Source organism: Akebia trifoliata, chromosome 12, assembly GCF_017979445.1.
Source record: "Akebia trifoliata isolate Shusen 1 chromosome 12, ASM1797944v1, whole genome shotgun sequence".
NCBI lineage: Eukaryota > Viridiplantae > Streptophyta > Magnoliopsida > Ranunculales > Lardizabalaceae > Akebia > Akebia trifoliata.
In genome coordinates, this window is record NC_141386.1 from 11,973,500 (window position 1) to 11,989,548 (window position 16,049).

Sequence of the window (16,049 nt, forward strand, 5' to 3'; positions counted from 1 at the left end):
GAATTTGACTCTCTGGGGTAGAGAAAAAGGTACAGCCCCTGCTATATGAATCCATGGCCTGCCTAGAAGCAAATTGAAGGTTGTTGGTATCTCCATGACTTCAAACGTTACTTCAAAGGTGCAAGGTCCTATTGTGATCGGTAGGTCTTTCTCCCAACAAATCCTTTCTTGAGCTATCAAAGCCTCGAACAACCTTGTTGTTGGGTTTCACATGCGACCAATCGGCGTTGAGTTTCCAAAAGGTTTCAAGCTGACAGACGTTGAGCGTTGAGCCATTATCAATCAATACTCTGGCGACCATCATGCCCTTGCATATGACCATTACGTTCAATGGTTCGATATGCCCCGTCCCCTCAGGCGTAAATTCATCCTCTGTAAAAATGATAGGATTGGGGGCCATGATCTGGCCGACTATTTGTTCCAACTGTGATGGTGTTGTGGTTAAAGGTACATGTGATTTTCCCAGAACTCTCAGCAGTGCCTCCTGGTACTCTTCTGATTTTTGCATTAGTCTCATGATACTAATTTGAGCTGACTGTTTGTTCAATCTGTCCACTTATGCTCATTCTTGAGAATGAGCTTAACGAAGTCTGCCGCTTCCTTGTCTGTGACCTTCACCTTTTCTTCTGTTTTCTCATCTTTATACAGCTTACTCTTTCCCTTTGCTTTTCTTTTTTCTTCATCTGTCCCCTCTTCTATCGTCTCTTCGATTTCTGCCCCGATGTTTTCCCCATTTTCTGGCAATTTTTGGCATTTTCCTGTCCTTGTCATATGGTCGATGTCCGCCACTATTGTTTCTTTCATTGTTTTGACCCCCGTGGTGGTGGTGATAGTGGTCTCATAGCTCCAGGAAACCGCCTGTTTGGAGTTATAGGGAAATGGTTTTGGTGAGCGTATGATTATGGGAGGTGGATCGGGTTTCATGTTGAGAATGAGGGGTGGTGGTAATGGTTTGGAGGTAGTGGTGGTAGGAGGAGTTGTGTGAGGAGCTGACGGAGTACATGGAATGATGAGTGGTGGACGTGGAGACGAAGGGTATGGTATGTGAAGAGGGAGTCGAGTTGATCCTTGAGAATATGGCGGTATGCATGGTATAACAAGGGGAGGTCGGGTTGAACTTTGATGGTTGGATGATCCGCAAGGTATAACTAAAGGCGGTCGGGTAGTAGCATTTTGATGAGTAGGATGGATGGTGAGGTCGGCCAATTTGAGTAGTGGTAATGAATTTTGGGACGAGTTTGTTGTATAATGGTTGACTATGCTGACTGTTGGTGCTTCTGATCACTGAGTTAAATGGACCTTGATTTTGGACCCGATAGGTGCTATCAGATCTGAAGGATTAAAGTTGAGTTCTCCACAGATGACATTTACCCTGTACCCACTCCCCTCTCCATTGTGGGTGATGTTCTATTGTTGGGGCGGGTTGGCAGGCCCATCCAGTATGACGTTTTTTTATCAATTAGATTCTGCACTTGGTGCTTGAGCTGCCAACACTGATTAGTGGAGTATCCTGGTGTACCCATATGAAACTCACAGAAGAGGTTGGAATTGTACCCTGGACCTTTAGAAGCTTCTGGGTTCGGTGGTCTCTTAGTAAGATACTCTCCCTGTAGTAATGCGGGAAGTAGTTCTGACAGCGTCATCGGTAACCTGGTGAACACTCTATTAACCCTGTTTGGTCTTGCTTGTTGATTATGTCCATATAGTGGTGCCTGCTGTGCAACTGGTGGAGGATTTGCCCTAAATTGGTTTTGAGGAAGAGGGTTCCATGTTGGCGGTGTTGGTGCCCATGAAGTTGTCGGTGTTGGTGGTCTTGGTGCTGGTGAGGGAATGAAGAGGGGTCGATTTGGCTGTACGTTATTGACCTGAGTCTCTTCCCTCTTCTTTCCTGGAGGCATTGGCTTTCTCTGAGAAGGGATTCCTGTTGTTGCCCCTAGACTCGTGAAATCGAAGATCAGACCGGTTCGGATCCCGTCCTCAACCCTATATGCCACTTGTACCAGATTTGAGAATGTGCCTGTGGTGTGCCCTACCAGATGAGTATAGAATGCATGCCCTAGCGTCGAGATAAACGTAGTGTTCATCTCTTGCTCTGTCATTGTGGGCCTTACTTGTGAAGCGGATTCTCGCCATCTCTGTGCATACTCTTTCACCATTTCCCTCTGCTTCCTTGTCATTTTGGCCATGTCGTTTCGATCTAGCCCCACATCAGTATTGAATTGATAATTTTGCCAGAACATTTCGGCTAAGTCTTGCCAGTTCTTAATGACTGAGTGATCTAGTCTAAAAACCATTTGAGCGCCAGCTCGGTTAAGCTCCTTTGAAACAACTGTACCAACAACCTATCATCCTCGCCGTACTGGCACATGGAACCACAATACAACTTCAGATGCGACAGCGGACACCCTACTCCGTTATATTTTTCAAACTCTTGGCATTTGAACTTGGCCGGTAGTTGAGCATTAGGGTAGAAGCACAAATCCTTGAATTGGGTTCCGCTCATAGTGTTGAGGCCCTTCATTCTCCTCATTTCTTCCTGTAGAGATTCAATCTGCTGAGCAAGTTTTTCGTCTATTGTGCTTTTGGATTCCGTAGCTCTGTACTCACATTCATCGTCGGGAATGACCACTGGGGGCGGTCGGTTCTATGGAATATAGAGTGGAGGCTCTTGGTATTCAGGCACTGCAGGTGGCATCGTAGTCTGGGGTCCCTGCGGAGGTTGTTCGGGTAACTCTTGATTCGACCCGGATGCGTGCTGTTGTATCGTTTGCACTTGTAGGATGCTGGCGTTGGCTAACATACTAATGATTATTTTTTCTTGTCTTTCGATTATCTTTAGTAGTGTTGTTATTTGTGGATCGATACCTGATGCTTCGGTCACTGGAGGTTGTGTTGGTTCTGAAGAACTCATGGCGACGGTAAATGATTTGAGAAAATAGGGAGGTACTTCTGGCTGCTTGTATTTCTTTCGCTTGGCCACCTGTGGGTACAGAAGACCAAGCATTACAATCTTGTTTACAAAAACTGAAGATGCATGATGTTTTATTAGGTCAGGTAAAGTTGTTTATTATGAGTTCTAACGAAAAAGTAATTTCTCGGTGCGGAGCCGGTATCAACACGGAGTTGGTAAAATGTTTTTTTTTATAGATGGAATTAACTCAGCGCAGAGCTGGCATCGACACAGAGTCGGCATCAACACGGAGTTGGCATCAGCACAGAGCTGGCATCGACACGGAGTCGGCATCAACACGGAGTTGGCATCAGCACGGAGCTGGCATCGACACGGAGTCAGAAAAAACATTTTGAAAAATAATTTCATCAGCATGGAGCTGGCATCGACATGGAGTAGGAAAAATATTTTTTTCTTTTTAAAAGTGAAATTATCTCAACATGGAGCTGGCATCGACACGGAGTCGGCATCAACCCGGAGTTGGCATCAACACGGAGCTGGCATCGACACGGAGTCAAGAAAGCATTTTGAAAAAGTAATTTCATCAGCACGGAGCTGGCATCGACACGAAGTCGGAAAAATATTTTGAGAAAGTAATTTCATCAGCACGGAGCTGGCATCGACACGGAGTCGAGAAACTATTTTGAGAAAGTAATTTCATCAGCACGGAGCTCGCATCGACACGGAGTCGGGAAACTATTTTGAAAAGTAATTTATGAGATTAATCGAGTTGGAACAACCCATGTTTTTGGTAGCCTCCAATTCAGTTATCTGAAATCACCGTCGGCCAGGCAGATCTCCAAGGAAGAGGCGGCTCACAATGGCACTCTTAAATCACCTTGTTCCCTGAATAGACGTAGTCTATCCCCCTCGTATCAACAGGGTAAGATCTTTCTAGCACCGACTTTGATCAAGGACAGCAATTGGTGCTTTTTGAAATTTGGTTTTTTTTTTGTTTGAAAAAGATTGAATTCCCTTGGATTTGATTGATTGGTTGTTATCTTTGCTAGATCACGGACTTGGTTCGAAATATGGATCCGATTTGCAGTGGATCTGGCTCTTAGGCCTAGTCAAAATGAATCTAGGTTGTGGTCCCAGTTGAAAAGGATTTGGATTTGGGTCTTGGACCCAGTTGGTATGGATATGGATCTGGGTTGTGAACCCAGTTGAACAGGATCTGGGTCGTGAACCCAGTTGAAAATGGATTTGCATTGAGGACCCAATTGAATTGGATCCTGGTCGTGGACCTAGTTGGATTGGATCTGGGTCTTAAGCCCAGTTGAAAGTGGATCTGGGTCATGGACCCAGTTGGATTGGATCTGGGTCTTGAGCCCAGTTGAAAATGGATTTGGGTCGTGGACCCAATTGGATTGGATCTGGGTCGTGAACCCAGTTGAAAATGGGTCTGGGTTATGGACCCAATTGGATTGGATCTGGGTTGTAAACCCAGTTGAAAATGGGTTTGAGTCGTGGACCCAGTTGGAAATGGATCTGGGTCATAAACCCAGTTGAAAATGGGTCTGGGTCGTGGACCCAATTGGAAATGGATCTGGGTCGTGGACCCAGTTGAAAATGGATCTAGGTCGTAAACCCAGTTGAAAATGGGTCTGGGTCTGGGTCGTGGACCTATTTTCGATTTTGGCAATGGACAATAATGAGTTTGATTGTAGGCGAGATTGATAGTGTACCACGTGAGGTGGGGTCAACTTTGATCGATAGGATGCACGTGAGTTCGGTTTTGATCGAACAAAGAAAGGCAACGATGAGTAGGCCCTAAGTTTTTTTTTAAAAAAATGATTCATTTAAATATTTTCAAGCCTTAAACATCAAAAGAAAAATAAATCCAAGAACAAAAGTTGTCAAGTCTGATGTCAGGAACAAAATGAGCAAATTTTTTTTTTTAATTAATTAATCCGTGCCTCCAACACGGATGGGCATAAAATATGCCTATCCGTACCTGAAATACAAACCAGTACGAATTTTTGGCTTTTTTTTTTTTTTAAAGTTTTGTTAATCCAAAATGAGGCACATTGCCTCTGGTTTTTGGCTTGGGCCAAAGAAAAGTTACATTTTTCATTTTGTTTTTCATTTATTCATTTATTCATTTTTTTGTTTGCGCTTGAACGATGGTAGGGGAACTCCAAGCCTGAGATTTGTAATAGTCCGTGATCACGGCACAGATATGATCAACATTTTGTCATCCGTGTTTTGGACACGGACGAGACATTTACTATTTCAACCGTGCTCACAACACGGATAGGGTAATGCATTGCTTTAACCGTACTTCAAACACGGTTTAAGGTACATATTGCTTCATCCGTGCTCCCAACACGGATGGGACATATTTTTGTTTATCCGTGCCATGAACACGGACCAGAAAGAATTCTAGCTTCTGGAATTTCACAGAAATGGTTTTTTGGCCCACTGTTTTACTTTCCTTCTTCCCTGGTTTTTTTTTTTGAATGATGCAATGCATTCCTCCCTCTTACCTAAGGGAAAGAGAGAAAAAAAATAAAAATAAAAAGTAAAAACAAAACTGCTTAGGATCTATACAAGCGTGCCTTCTCGGGCTTACAACTTGGGCTTCGAGGCCCGACAACAACTTGTACAATTACAATCTTTCTTGGGGGTCGATGTAACGTTGGAAACTCGTGTCCTAGCATTATTTAGTCGAGCACATGCATGCGATTTGATAGGTGGCTTCATGGCTACCCGATCTTCAAACCTCGATGCATACCGAAGTACACATGTTGTTGGTTGGTGATCGGGTTTGATGTGTTCATTCCCGACACTTGAAATAACGATCTCAAGCCTTGGAACTACTAAGCATCGGGGCTAAGTATATTAAAGGTGGGGTGGCTTGGAAGTGGGGCTATGCTCGCTAGTGCACACGTGCATTTTCATTCATTATTTTTCATCGACCCCCTTACATATATCCTCGAAGAAAAAGAAAGTAAATATTACAACATGTCACTTGAAACAAAAAAGAAAAGAACATGAACAAGAAACACAAACTATGTTAGTATACCAAATAAAAATAAAAATAGAAAAATTTGTTTTGATTTGTTTGGAAGTGACCGAGTTGACACGAGGGTAGAACCTTGGTCCCCAGTGGAGTCGCCAGCTGTAGCTACGTGTTTTTCGTCATTACGACGGCGACAACTACTAAAATTGGAGTCGCCACCATTCAAGTTGAAAAGGGGTGTGAATGGTCACCCGGTGTTGTACCTTTTGAAAAATTGCCATTCTTTGGCGTTAGTGACTCGCAACGGATTGGGTTAATCAAACCCAAAGGTTCGGGCAAGCGGCTCGGTTGGAGAAAAGGGAAGGTGTTAGGCACCCTTTTCTCCCCGTCAAATGGCGGTAACCTCTACACAACTCGGTTACTTTGATTTTGACGAAATATTAGAAAATAAGTACCACGTGGAGGTGTTTGTACCCTTGATAGGAATTCACTTTCGACTTGATCATAGGGTCGTTCCATTAATGGGAATGACCCTTATGAATCTTAGCCTTGGGCTCCATTCATACTCAACTTGTTTAAAATAAAATGAAAAGAAGGGAGATGGTAGAAGAGGGAAGAGAAGGAGATTAGAGAGAGAGGGGAGGGGAAAGTCTTGAATCCACCTTGAATCTTCAAGGTTCTCCTTTCTTTTCTTTTCTTCCTTCTTCTTCTATGTTTCTTAAATTCTTAGTGTAATATGAAAGTGAAATTTCTTTTTTAGAAGATAGTATGAGAAAGTGATAGAGAGGAGTAGAGAAAATATTTTTCTTATGAGACTTGATAACCATCTTTGGGAGGAGGAGAGGGGTATTTATAGGTGTTGGGAGAGTATTTGGGGGTATAATGGGGTGAAGAGTTAGGAGAATGGCTAATGGCATTGGTTTAGAGGTGAAGGGTATGAAATTTAGAATGGGATTGAGGGTAATTTTGTAATGAGTGAGAATGGGTGGGGTTTTGATCCAAATGATTTGAATCTTACCCAAACCATTTGAGTTGAGTGTTTGGTAAGGTGAGATGATGGGTGTTTAAGAGGGTGGTTGGTTGATAGAGTGGTGTTTGACTTTGAGAGAATGGAGGGTGTAAGAAGGTGGTTGGGAGGTTGAAGGAGATGGTGACATGTGGCATGATGTGTGGATGTTAGAGATTTAGATTTAATTGATGGGAGAGGTTGAGTATTTGATTTGAGAGGATGGGTGTAGGTTTAGGTTGTAGATGTGGGTTTATAGGGAATGATGATGATCTAGATTAGGGAGAGGTATGATGATTGGGTAGGTTAGGGGGAGGTGTGGGTTGATGTGTTTGTTTTGTGAGATCTAGGGTTTAGGGAGTTATGAAGGTAGGTTAGGGGAGTGTGGGTTGATGGTGTTTGATTTGAGAGAATATGGTTTATAGGGCTTAATGAGGGTAGGTTAGGGGAGGGTGTGGGTTGATGTGATTTTTTAGAGAAAAGGTGATGTGGGTAGTTAAGTTTTTTAGAGAAAAGTGATGGGTGGTTGGTTTGATGCGGGCGGTGCGAAGGGATGATGACATGTGTCACCTTTTGATGGTAAAAGAGTGATTGGGTGATGTGGGTTATGGTTTATGGGTTAAGGTTGTGGGTTATGTATGAATTGAATATGGGTTTGGGCTTAGGGGCATTTGGCTTGGATTTTAGGAAAGGTTAGGGGTTTTTTGGATTTGGTTGGGGTCATTTTGGATTGGATTTTTGAGGGTGGATCGGTTTTTAGGTTTTTAGATGGTGTGGGATTGGATTTAAGTTAGGAGATAAGGTAAGAAATTGGTTTTTGGATAATTGAGGGTTTATGGGCCTTAGATGGGTTTAGGGTATTTGCGAATTTCGAGGTGAAGTGGTGGCTGATGGATGAAGGGCAGGTTTTCCCAAGTTTCACCTTTTTAATTTTTTTATTTTCCTTGAAGTTATTGATTTGATCCAAAAATGCCACGTGTTTGACAATTTGGGCCTTTTGGGCTCGTCGGAGAATTTATCAATTTTGTGGCTATAAGTGTGGAGCGGCGAAGGTTGGGTCGACGTGGGGTGGGTCCGATCCCTTTGACGGGTCCCTTAGACATTGGATGGTCTTGGTGGCCTTGGTTCAATGAAATTGTCACTTTTTAGTGATTCGGACCTTTGAGGCCCGTTGGCCCATTTATTTGGAAAATCGATATTTTGAATGGGACGGGGTAAATGAGAGCATGCCAAATCCTTTTAGTGGACCTACTAACCCATTGAGAGGTGTTAGAGGCTTTGATTCTGACGAAGATGTCATGTTTCGATGATTCAGGCCATCAAGGCCCGTTGGCCACTTTTATTGAAACATTGTTATTTTGGGGCCCTTTCGAATATGGGCCCGTTCAAATTGGGGTGTCTACACTAAAAATGAAAAATACAAGAGAAAAGGCCTAGGGCCTTAGGTTAAAGGAAGAGGGGCAAGGGAAAAGTCCTAAGGACCAAATACTTTTTTAAAATTGGGAAAGGCCTTAATTATAGAAATTTGAGCTTTTGGAAGGATCATTTTTGAGTCACCATCACTATTCCGAATAATCTCACGTGTAGAGTGAAATCCCAAAAAATTAGGGCGACCAACTTTAATTCCACTGGCGCATGGTGATTACTTACCATCGGGTGGGGTCGTCAACAATTTTGGGGTTAAGTTTTGATTGGATTGCTCCATTGGTCTTCCTAGTTATAATGCAAAATTGATATTTTAATTTTGATTACATCTTCAACCTAAAAAGTGAACAAGGTGCGTAATCAAATTTTTGACAAATGCATTTATTTCTTGCAAATATGCACATTTAACATGGTAGAACATGTAATGTGATAGTTCAAGGCTTAACATGATTATTTTATTAATATAATAAAATAATGATGCAAATCTAGACAAATGTCTAGGAAATGTGCGGATAAATTAGTGTTTTGAGACATTGATCAGATATCATCTTCCAGTCTAATGTACTTCTCTTCCCTTTTAGCCAACTCTGCTAAAGTTTTAGGCGTTCTCTTCACCATTCATTTATACAACCCTAAATCGGAGGACAAGGCATTTCAGAATGCAACCACAATTATTTTCTCGTCATTGTTCTCTATTGCCATAGCTTCCTCCCAAAATGTTCTCGTAAAGTCTCTAAGGGTCTCCCACTGGTTTAGCTTCATACTAAGTAGGGTATCAACATTTCCACCCTATTTTACATTGCTTATATACTATGTAACGAAGGCTGTGCAGAGTTCTTCAAAAAAAGTAATAGTCCCACTAGAAAATCTATGGAACCAGGTGAGCAATCCTATGCAAGACAAATAGAAAAAGTCTACACATTAAGGCTTCATTTCCCTTCCCACAAAGTTAACATATGTCGAAAGTGGTACAAGTGTTCAATTGGGTCCTTCATATTGATAAAAAGAATGAATCAAAGTACTACAAACTTCTTTGACATCTCTATTGTTAAGAGCTTAGTTGTGAAATGAGATCTCTAAATTCCCTTAATGGCCTATTCTGTGGCCAACCCCACTTTAATGCTTTTTCCTGCTTCCTTTTCTTTTCTAATCATATCTTTGATCTCCTCCCTAGTCAGGCCAACTATTACTTTGATATGAGTTGCCATTGTAGTAACAAGCTCGGTTTCATCTCTTTTTCCAATAGACCTAGAGCCATCGCTCCCTTTAAAAACATGGTCTTCCCTATCTTCAGTATGACGTTGGGGCAAATCTTATTTTCTACTTCTGTTGTACCTCCAAATGCTAGTTCAAAGTCTAATTTTTAGTACTCAGGGCATCCATCCTATACTGCATATCTTCCTGCCACTTTTTCGTCTCTATGATTTGAGCCATCAATAAAGTTTCAGTAGCTGAAGTAGTAGGTGAAGGTGTAAGGTTTGACTGTTTCACCGAAACTTTTGGATCTCACCATTACGGTTCAGAAAAGTGGAAGTAAAAAATGAGTTTCTTTTTATCACAGATGACGCCAAAAATGTAGAGGTAATTAAGCTTACTTACAACAACTTGATTTGTAACTTTGATGGCGTCTCCCCGTTCCTCCAGCCATTTGGTAGCATTGGTGTGGTACCTCAAGAATCCTCCGATGCCCAAGTCAGATAAAAATCAGGATAATTTTCTTTAAAGTAAAACTCCTAATTCTCCCGATACAAAAAAGAGGTCATTCTTCCATTGATCTTTCTCCCTTATATAAGACTTCCCTATGATCCCTAGATTTTAGGGACCCTCTCCTTGATCCTCCAAATCTTTGGATCGGATTAGGGAAACTCCACACCAAGGAAGTAATCGAATTGATTTTGCCAAAATGCTCTTAGATTCTCATGATCTATCCGTCATCTTGACAGGATGGAGATGGATTAGGATTTGGATGCAGTCAGTCCAGTTGTGCCATTCAAGTTGGGTAAGGGTAGATACTAACTCTGACTTGCATTTAGGCAGAGCTAATATCGCGACTTATTGAGTTGTAGATCCTATTTAGGCATCACTTGCTCTAAGCAGATTCTCCACTAATATGCCCTAACTTGTGTTCAAATCAAGACACGTGTAAGATTCAGATCACTTACATCTTTTATCCTCTACAATTATTATTATTTATTTGAATAATGTTGAAGTGACTTCAAGATTGTACCTCATATCTCACATCCTGGCATGAAAGTATGTATGTAGGAACCATAAATGCTTCTCATCGAGATACAAGTTAAAAAACATTTATGATTCTTACACACTTTCACATCAGGTCATATGATATGAGGTACACTCTTGAGATTATTCCAGTACAAATCTTTTTTGTGTGTGTGTGTGTGTGTGTGTATGTGTGTTGGATATGAGTTTTTACATGGAATTCAGGGGGTTGAATTGAATTGCTAATATGTTAATTCATTTGAGTAAAACGACTCTTAAGAAGGCTTAAAATCTTATTATGTTAAGAAAGATAATGCTTCTCAATAAATTTCTCCTCCATAACCTGGGTCTCAAAAAATAAACTATCAAAATTCAAAGAGTATTGATAATCTGACTTAACAGTCATGTGTGGCTAGTCAATCAACTTACCTGATGTGATAGGCTCGGGAATCGTAGATGTGCTCTCGAGGAAATATATTACTACAAATTTTTCATAAAAGGTATAGTTTTGTATGTCGAGGAGAGGACAGAAGAGGTTTCGGAGTAAGTCGGATTATCACGACTCATATTCAAAACTACTGCTGTGCAACTTTTCTTCTAGAGAAAACTATAGACTAGGGAGAGAAGGTGCAGATGTTAAGTTTTTTCGCTCTAACGGTAGTCCGGACAAAAAAACGGAACCCTAATCTCCTCCTGCCCATTCACCGCCTCTTCTCCAATCAATCATGGCTCTCTGTACCTGGAAATCCCCTCATCAAGTGGCCGCCACATCCAAATCACCACGTGGAGCCACCACCCGACCTTCAACAATCACCACTAAACCCAAACCCTAACCTTAGCCTTCTTCAGAGGGATTGTGCCACCATCTGCAACCTCCTTAGAGACCATAACCTCTCATCCGGTCCAGCTCTTGAAACCGCCCTGGATCAGACTGGTATCAAACCGGGTCCAACTCTGTTACAATCAATCTTTACCCACTTTGACTCTTCTCCCAAACCCCTCTTCACTCTCTTTCAATGGGCAGAGAAACAACAACCCTCTTATTCCTCCACTGCTCCCATCTTCAACTCCATGATCGAACTTCTTGCCAAATCCAGAGACTTTGATTCGGCCTGGTCTCTGTTGCTTGATCGAATGAAGACCGACGAGGCACCCTCAATGATCTCTGGCCAAACTTTTGCAATCCTCATCAGACGTTACGCCCGTGCAGGTATGCCCTTGCCCGCTATTCGATCCTTAGAATTCGCTCAGAATTTAGATCCAAATCGTTTTACTGTTTCGAATTCAGATTTGTTTGAGATTCTATTAGATTCCCTTTGTAAAGAAGGGCTTGTGAGTGCTGCTTCAAAGTATTGTGATCGAAAGAGGGAATTGGAACCCCAATGGATTCCTTCCATACGGGTTTATAATATCCTCCTCAATGGATGGTTTCGATCAAGGAAGCTTAAACAAGCCGAACGGCTATGGGAGCAGATGAAGAAGGAGAATGTGAGTCCAACTGTTGTAACTTATGGTACCCTTGTTGAAGGATACTGTCGGTTGTGTCGAGTAGAGAGGGCAATGGAATTGGTTGGAGAGATGAGAAGGGGAGGGATTGAACCCAATGCAATTGTATATAATCCAATTGTTGATGCATTAGGGGAATCCAAAAGGTTTAAGGAGGCGTTAGGGATGATCGAAAGATTGTTGGTTTCTGAGTCAGGTCCTACTGTTTCTACGTACAATTCTTTAGTCAAGGGTTTTTGCAAGGCGGGAGACCTCGTTGGGGCGAGTAAGGTTCTTAAGATGATGATAGGGAGAGGGTTTGTTCCAACCCCCACAACATATAACTACTTCTTTCGATACTTCTCGAGATTTGGGAAAATTGAAGAGGGGATGAATCTTTATACTAAGATGATTGAATCTGGGTACGTGCCTGATCGTCTCACTTACCATCTCTTGATCAAGATGTTGTGTGAGCAGGAGAGGTTGGACTTGGCAGTGCAGGTAAGCCAGGAAATGAGAAATAGGGGTTATGATTTGGACCTTCCCACATGTACCATGTTAGTTCATTTACTCTGCAAGTTACATAGATTCGATGAAGCGTGTGTGGAGTTTGAGGATATGATCCGGAGGGGGATCGCTCCTCAGTACCTTACTTATCGGAAATTGATTGAAGAGCTGAAGAAGTCGGGAATGGTTGAATTGGCCAATAAACTATCTGCTAAGATGGCTTCTATTCCACATTCAACAAAGTTGCCAAACACATATAAAAGGGAAAATGGGAATGAGTCGCGTGAATTTAGATCATCCATAATGCGGAAAGCCCAAGCAATGTCTGATGTACTGAAGACTACTAGAAATCCAAGGCAACTCATTAAGCTGAGGCATTCGTCAGAGAATGCAGTGGCAAGTGCAACTCCATTGATAGAACATATAAAATGAAGCTTTAGTAAGACATGAAATTGTTTGTATATTTGGCTTTGAACAAATGAGGAAAACAATTGAGCAGATGGTCAGACCTTCAGCTGGATTAGAGATTGGACATGTTGAAGGCTCATTTGAATAATGATATTGAATTGTATCTTTTCTTTTCTACTATGGGGAAAGAGGGGGGATTGACTCCAATCCAAAAGAACCATTGAAGTCAAAAACATTGCCTGGCTGATCATGCCATGTCCAATGCACTAGAGATGTATGAAGATACAAGGGAAACCAGTAAGGTGAGAGGTTCATCTATGGATGTTGTAGAAAGTGCAAATTGGTTGAATACCAGATATGAAGACTAACTGAACTTCAGAGGTATTTGAGATTGCTATCGTTACCGTTGTTTTATTCTCTTTATATGTTACATTGAAGTTCTTGTGGAAACTAATAACTATGTTGGGAAGACATGATTAAATGCTTTTTCATCAATTCAGAGAGGACAATTTGAATGTGCAATTAGGTGTTGTGTTTCTCTTTCAGAATTTGTTGTATTATATATCCAATATTTGTGCATCTTGAAATGAAATCATAAGTTTATTGTTTAATCTTGTATCCGGAGGCATTTATTTCTTTTCATATCGCACATAATATTGTTTAATCTTGTTTTTTTTTAATTGTGGATGAGTTGAATTAAATAGACCTCTTTGTCACACATTTTTGTGAAATATCACACTTGAGCTTTTAAACACACAAAAAAAGAAGGTAAGGATACTGAATCACCGAGATACTCAATCTAGTCCCTAAACTCTCTTCATCTCCCCCCTTTATAAGAGATATCAAGTGTGAAGGTGAGGCCTTGACCTCAGGTCTCTGGTATTATCATACACAAACTTCTCCACCTTTTCTTTCACTCTTTTTATTTCACCCTTTATTTCTTACTCTTTTTTTCCAGACTATAATTGTGATTTGTGCTTCCAATGGCCTATCAGAATTTTTAGTGAAGTAATTAGTTTAGATTCTTTTTACCTTAGTTGCAAGAACCTTTTATCTTATGTGCCACCCTGGTTCCTTTTCTTGTTTTGGTATTTCGTTTCCTCTCTTGCTTCCTAAAATAAATTCAATTAAAATTGGTTTGCAGTAACTGTTTCCCTACTTTTACTCTTGAGTCTCTCCCAACCCCCACTCGTTCCTGTTTCATGCAACTAAGTTTCTTTCTCACTGTGTTGCCATTTATAGGGACCCAACTCAAGCCTAAAGGTGCAAAATCTGGCACAGAATCATTTGGGCTGACCTGATCTAAATTTGGGTTGGGTTCTTGCTAAGGCCTCAGTCTACTCGAACTAACCGCAGACCTTCAAGCTTGTCCCATGGGTTTCATGAATTTGGCTCATGTCCATCTCCTAATTTATCATTAGGTACAATCATTTAAGAAGTCATTCTTGAGACCCAAGGTCTTTTCAAGCAATGTCCTCATTGCTTGGTTTACATAGATGAAAAAAAGAGACATTTTGTTTAGATGAGTGGTGTGGGAAAGCTCCTTTTTTGCATGGCATACCCCATAATTTATGGCATGGCTTGAAGGAAGGATGGTTGTGTAGTGAGTGCTTGGAGTGGTAATATAACTTTTCTAAACTAAAAGAGTTGTCCCTATGCTAATTTTGTGTAATATTAACATACTAGAGTTCACCCGTGCCGCATCCTCTCTCGGGTCAATGGTAAAAGCGAAAAAAATAAAGTTGGAGGGGGTATTATTATATAAAAAAATTGAGATTAAAGGGGTAAAAGATGAAAAACATATATAATTTTTTGATATGCAAAGATTCATAGATAATAAAGCGAGATTGGTTGAGATGACCAACCAAGCGGAGACCATTACAAGGGATGACTACTTGACAGTAATACAACACACCCTATCCCACAGGGACGACTACTCGGCAGTAATACAACACACCCCCCTAAATTCCTTGAATACTTGAGACCAAAATAATATAAAATCAAAGATAACCAAAATTGTTTCCTCACACTCTTTACTTTTACCATTGAAGATACAACTATTTCGTTCTTTCCAACCCGCCCCCCCCCCCCCCCCCCCCCCTTCCCCTTCCAACAAATAGCAAAAGGGGTGATGCTCTACAATATCCTCTTCACACCAACGAGAAATAATCCAATAGATGTGAAAAGATCCTTGACTGTTCTAGACTCCCAAGTCGACACATCGAACAATGTAAAGAAATGAGCCCAAACTCGGACGTGAATCTACAATGAAGAAGAAGATGATCCGAAGATTCCCCATCTCTCAAACACAACAAACAACCATTCACCCCGCACATAGCTTTCCTCATTAGCAAATCCACTATCTGAATTCTGCCTAGCGCTGCAGTCCAACTAAAGAATGCTACCTTCCTTGGCACTTTCGGGCCCCAAATAGTAACATTAGGAAAAAATGACCCTTCGTCTCTACACAAGGACTTATAAAAATGACTTTGTCGAAAACATTCCTTCTTTGTTCGTTGTACACACTCTCTCATCTTCTCTCTCCACACTAGAAACAATAAAAGAAGTGCAAACAATTAACCTACCAACTTCCTCCAACTCCCAATCGTTACCATAATCCCAAGTGTATTCTCTTTCAGTAACCCTTCAAAAACTTGAGATTGGTAACTTCTTCTTAGCAGAGATTGAATATAAATATGGAAAGTCCTCCCTAAGAGGGTGAGTACCACACCAAACATCTTCCCAGAATCTCACTCTGTTACTTTTACCAACCTTGAAATGAGTTCTTACCTTGAAGACTGGGAGGATTTTCATGATATTTTTTCACAAACCACACTTGTGAGAAGTCTTGACCACCCCATTCTCCTACCCAAATGCTTCACTCCCAAACTTTGCCGCTATAAATTGTTTCCAAAGATTGTCACCTTCCACACCGAATCTCCAAAACGACTTTCAATAAGAGTCGAATTGACCTCGTCTAACCTCCTTACACCCAATCCGCTACTCTTTTTATCAGCGCAAACTTGCTTCCAACTCACTAGGTGTTGCTTCCACCTCCCTTCTTTATCATTCCACAGAAAGTT

General features: G+C 41.3%; 1 protein-coding gene across 1 annotated transcript; it reads left to right on the forward strand.

Moving 5' to 3' along the window:
- The first annotated feature begins 10,998 nt into the window (after positions 1-10,998).
- On the forward strand, positions 10,999-13,580 carry LOC147388899 (uncharacterized). The gene has a single exon (XM_086418277.1). It carries the CDS (start codon positions 11,200-11,202, stop codon positions 12,988-12,990), a length of 1,791 nt encoding a protein of 596 aa, XP_086274403.1. The 5' UTR covers positions 10,999-11,199; the 3' UTR covers positions 12,991-13,580.
- Positions 13,581-16,049: the final 2,469 nt, after the last annotated feature.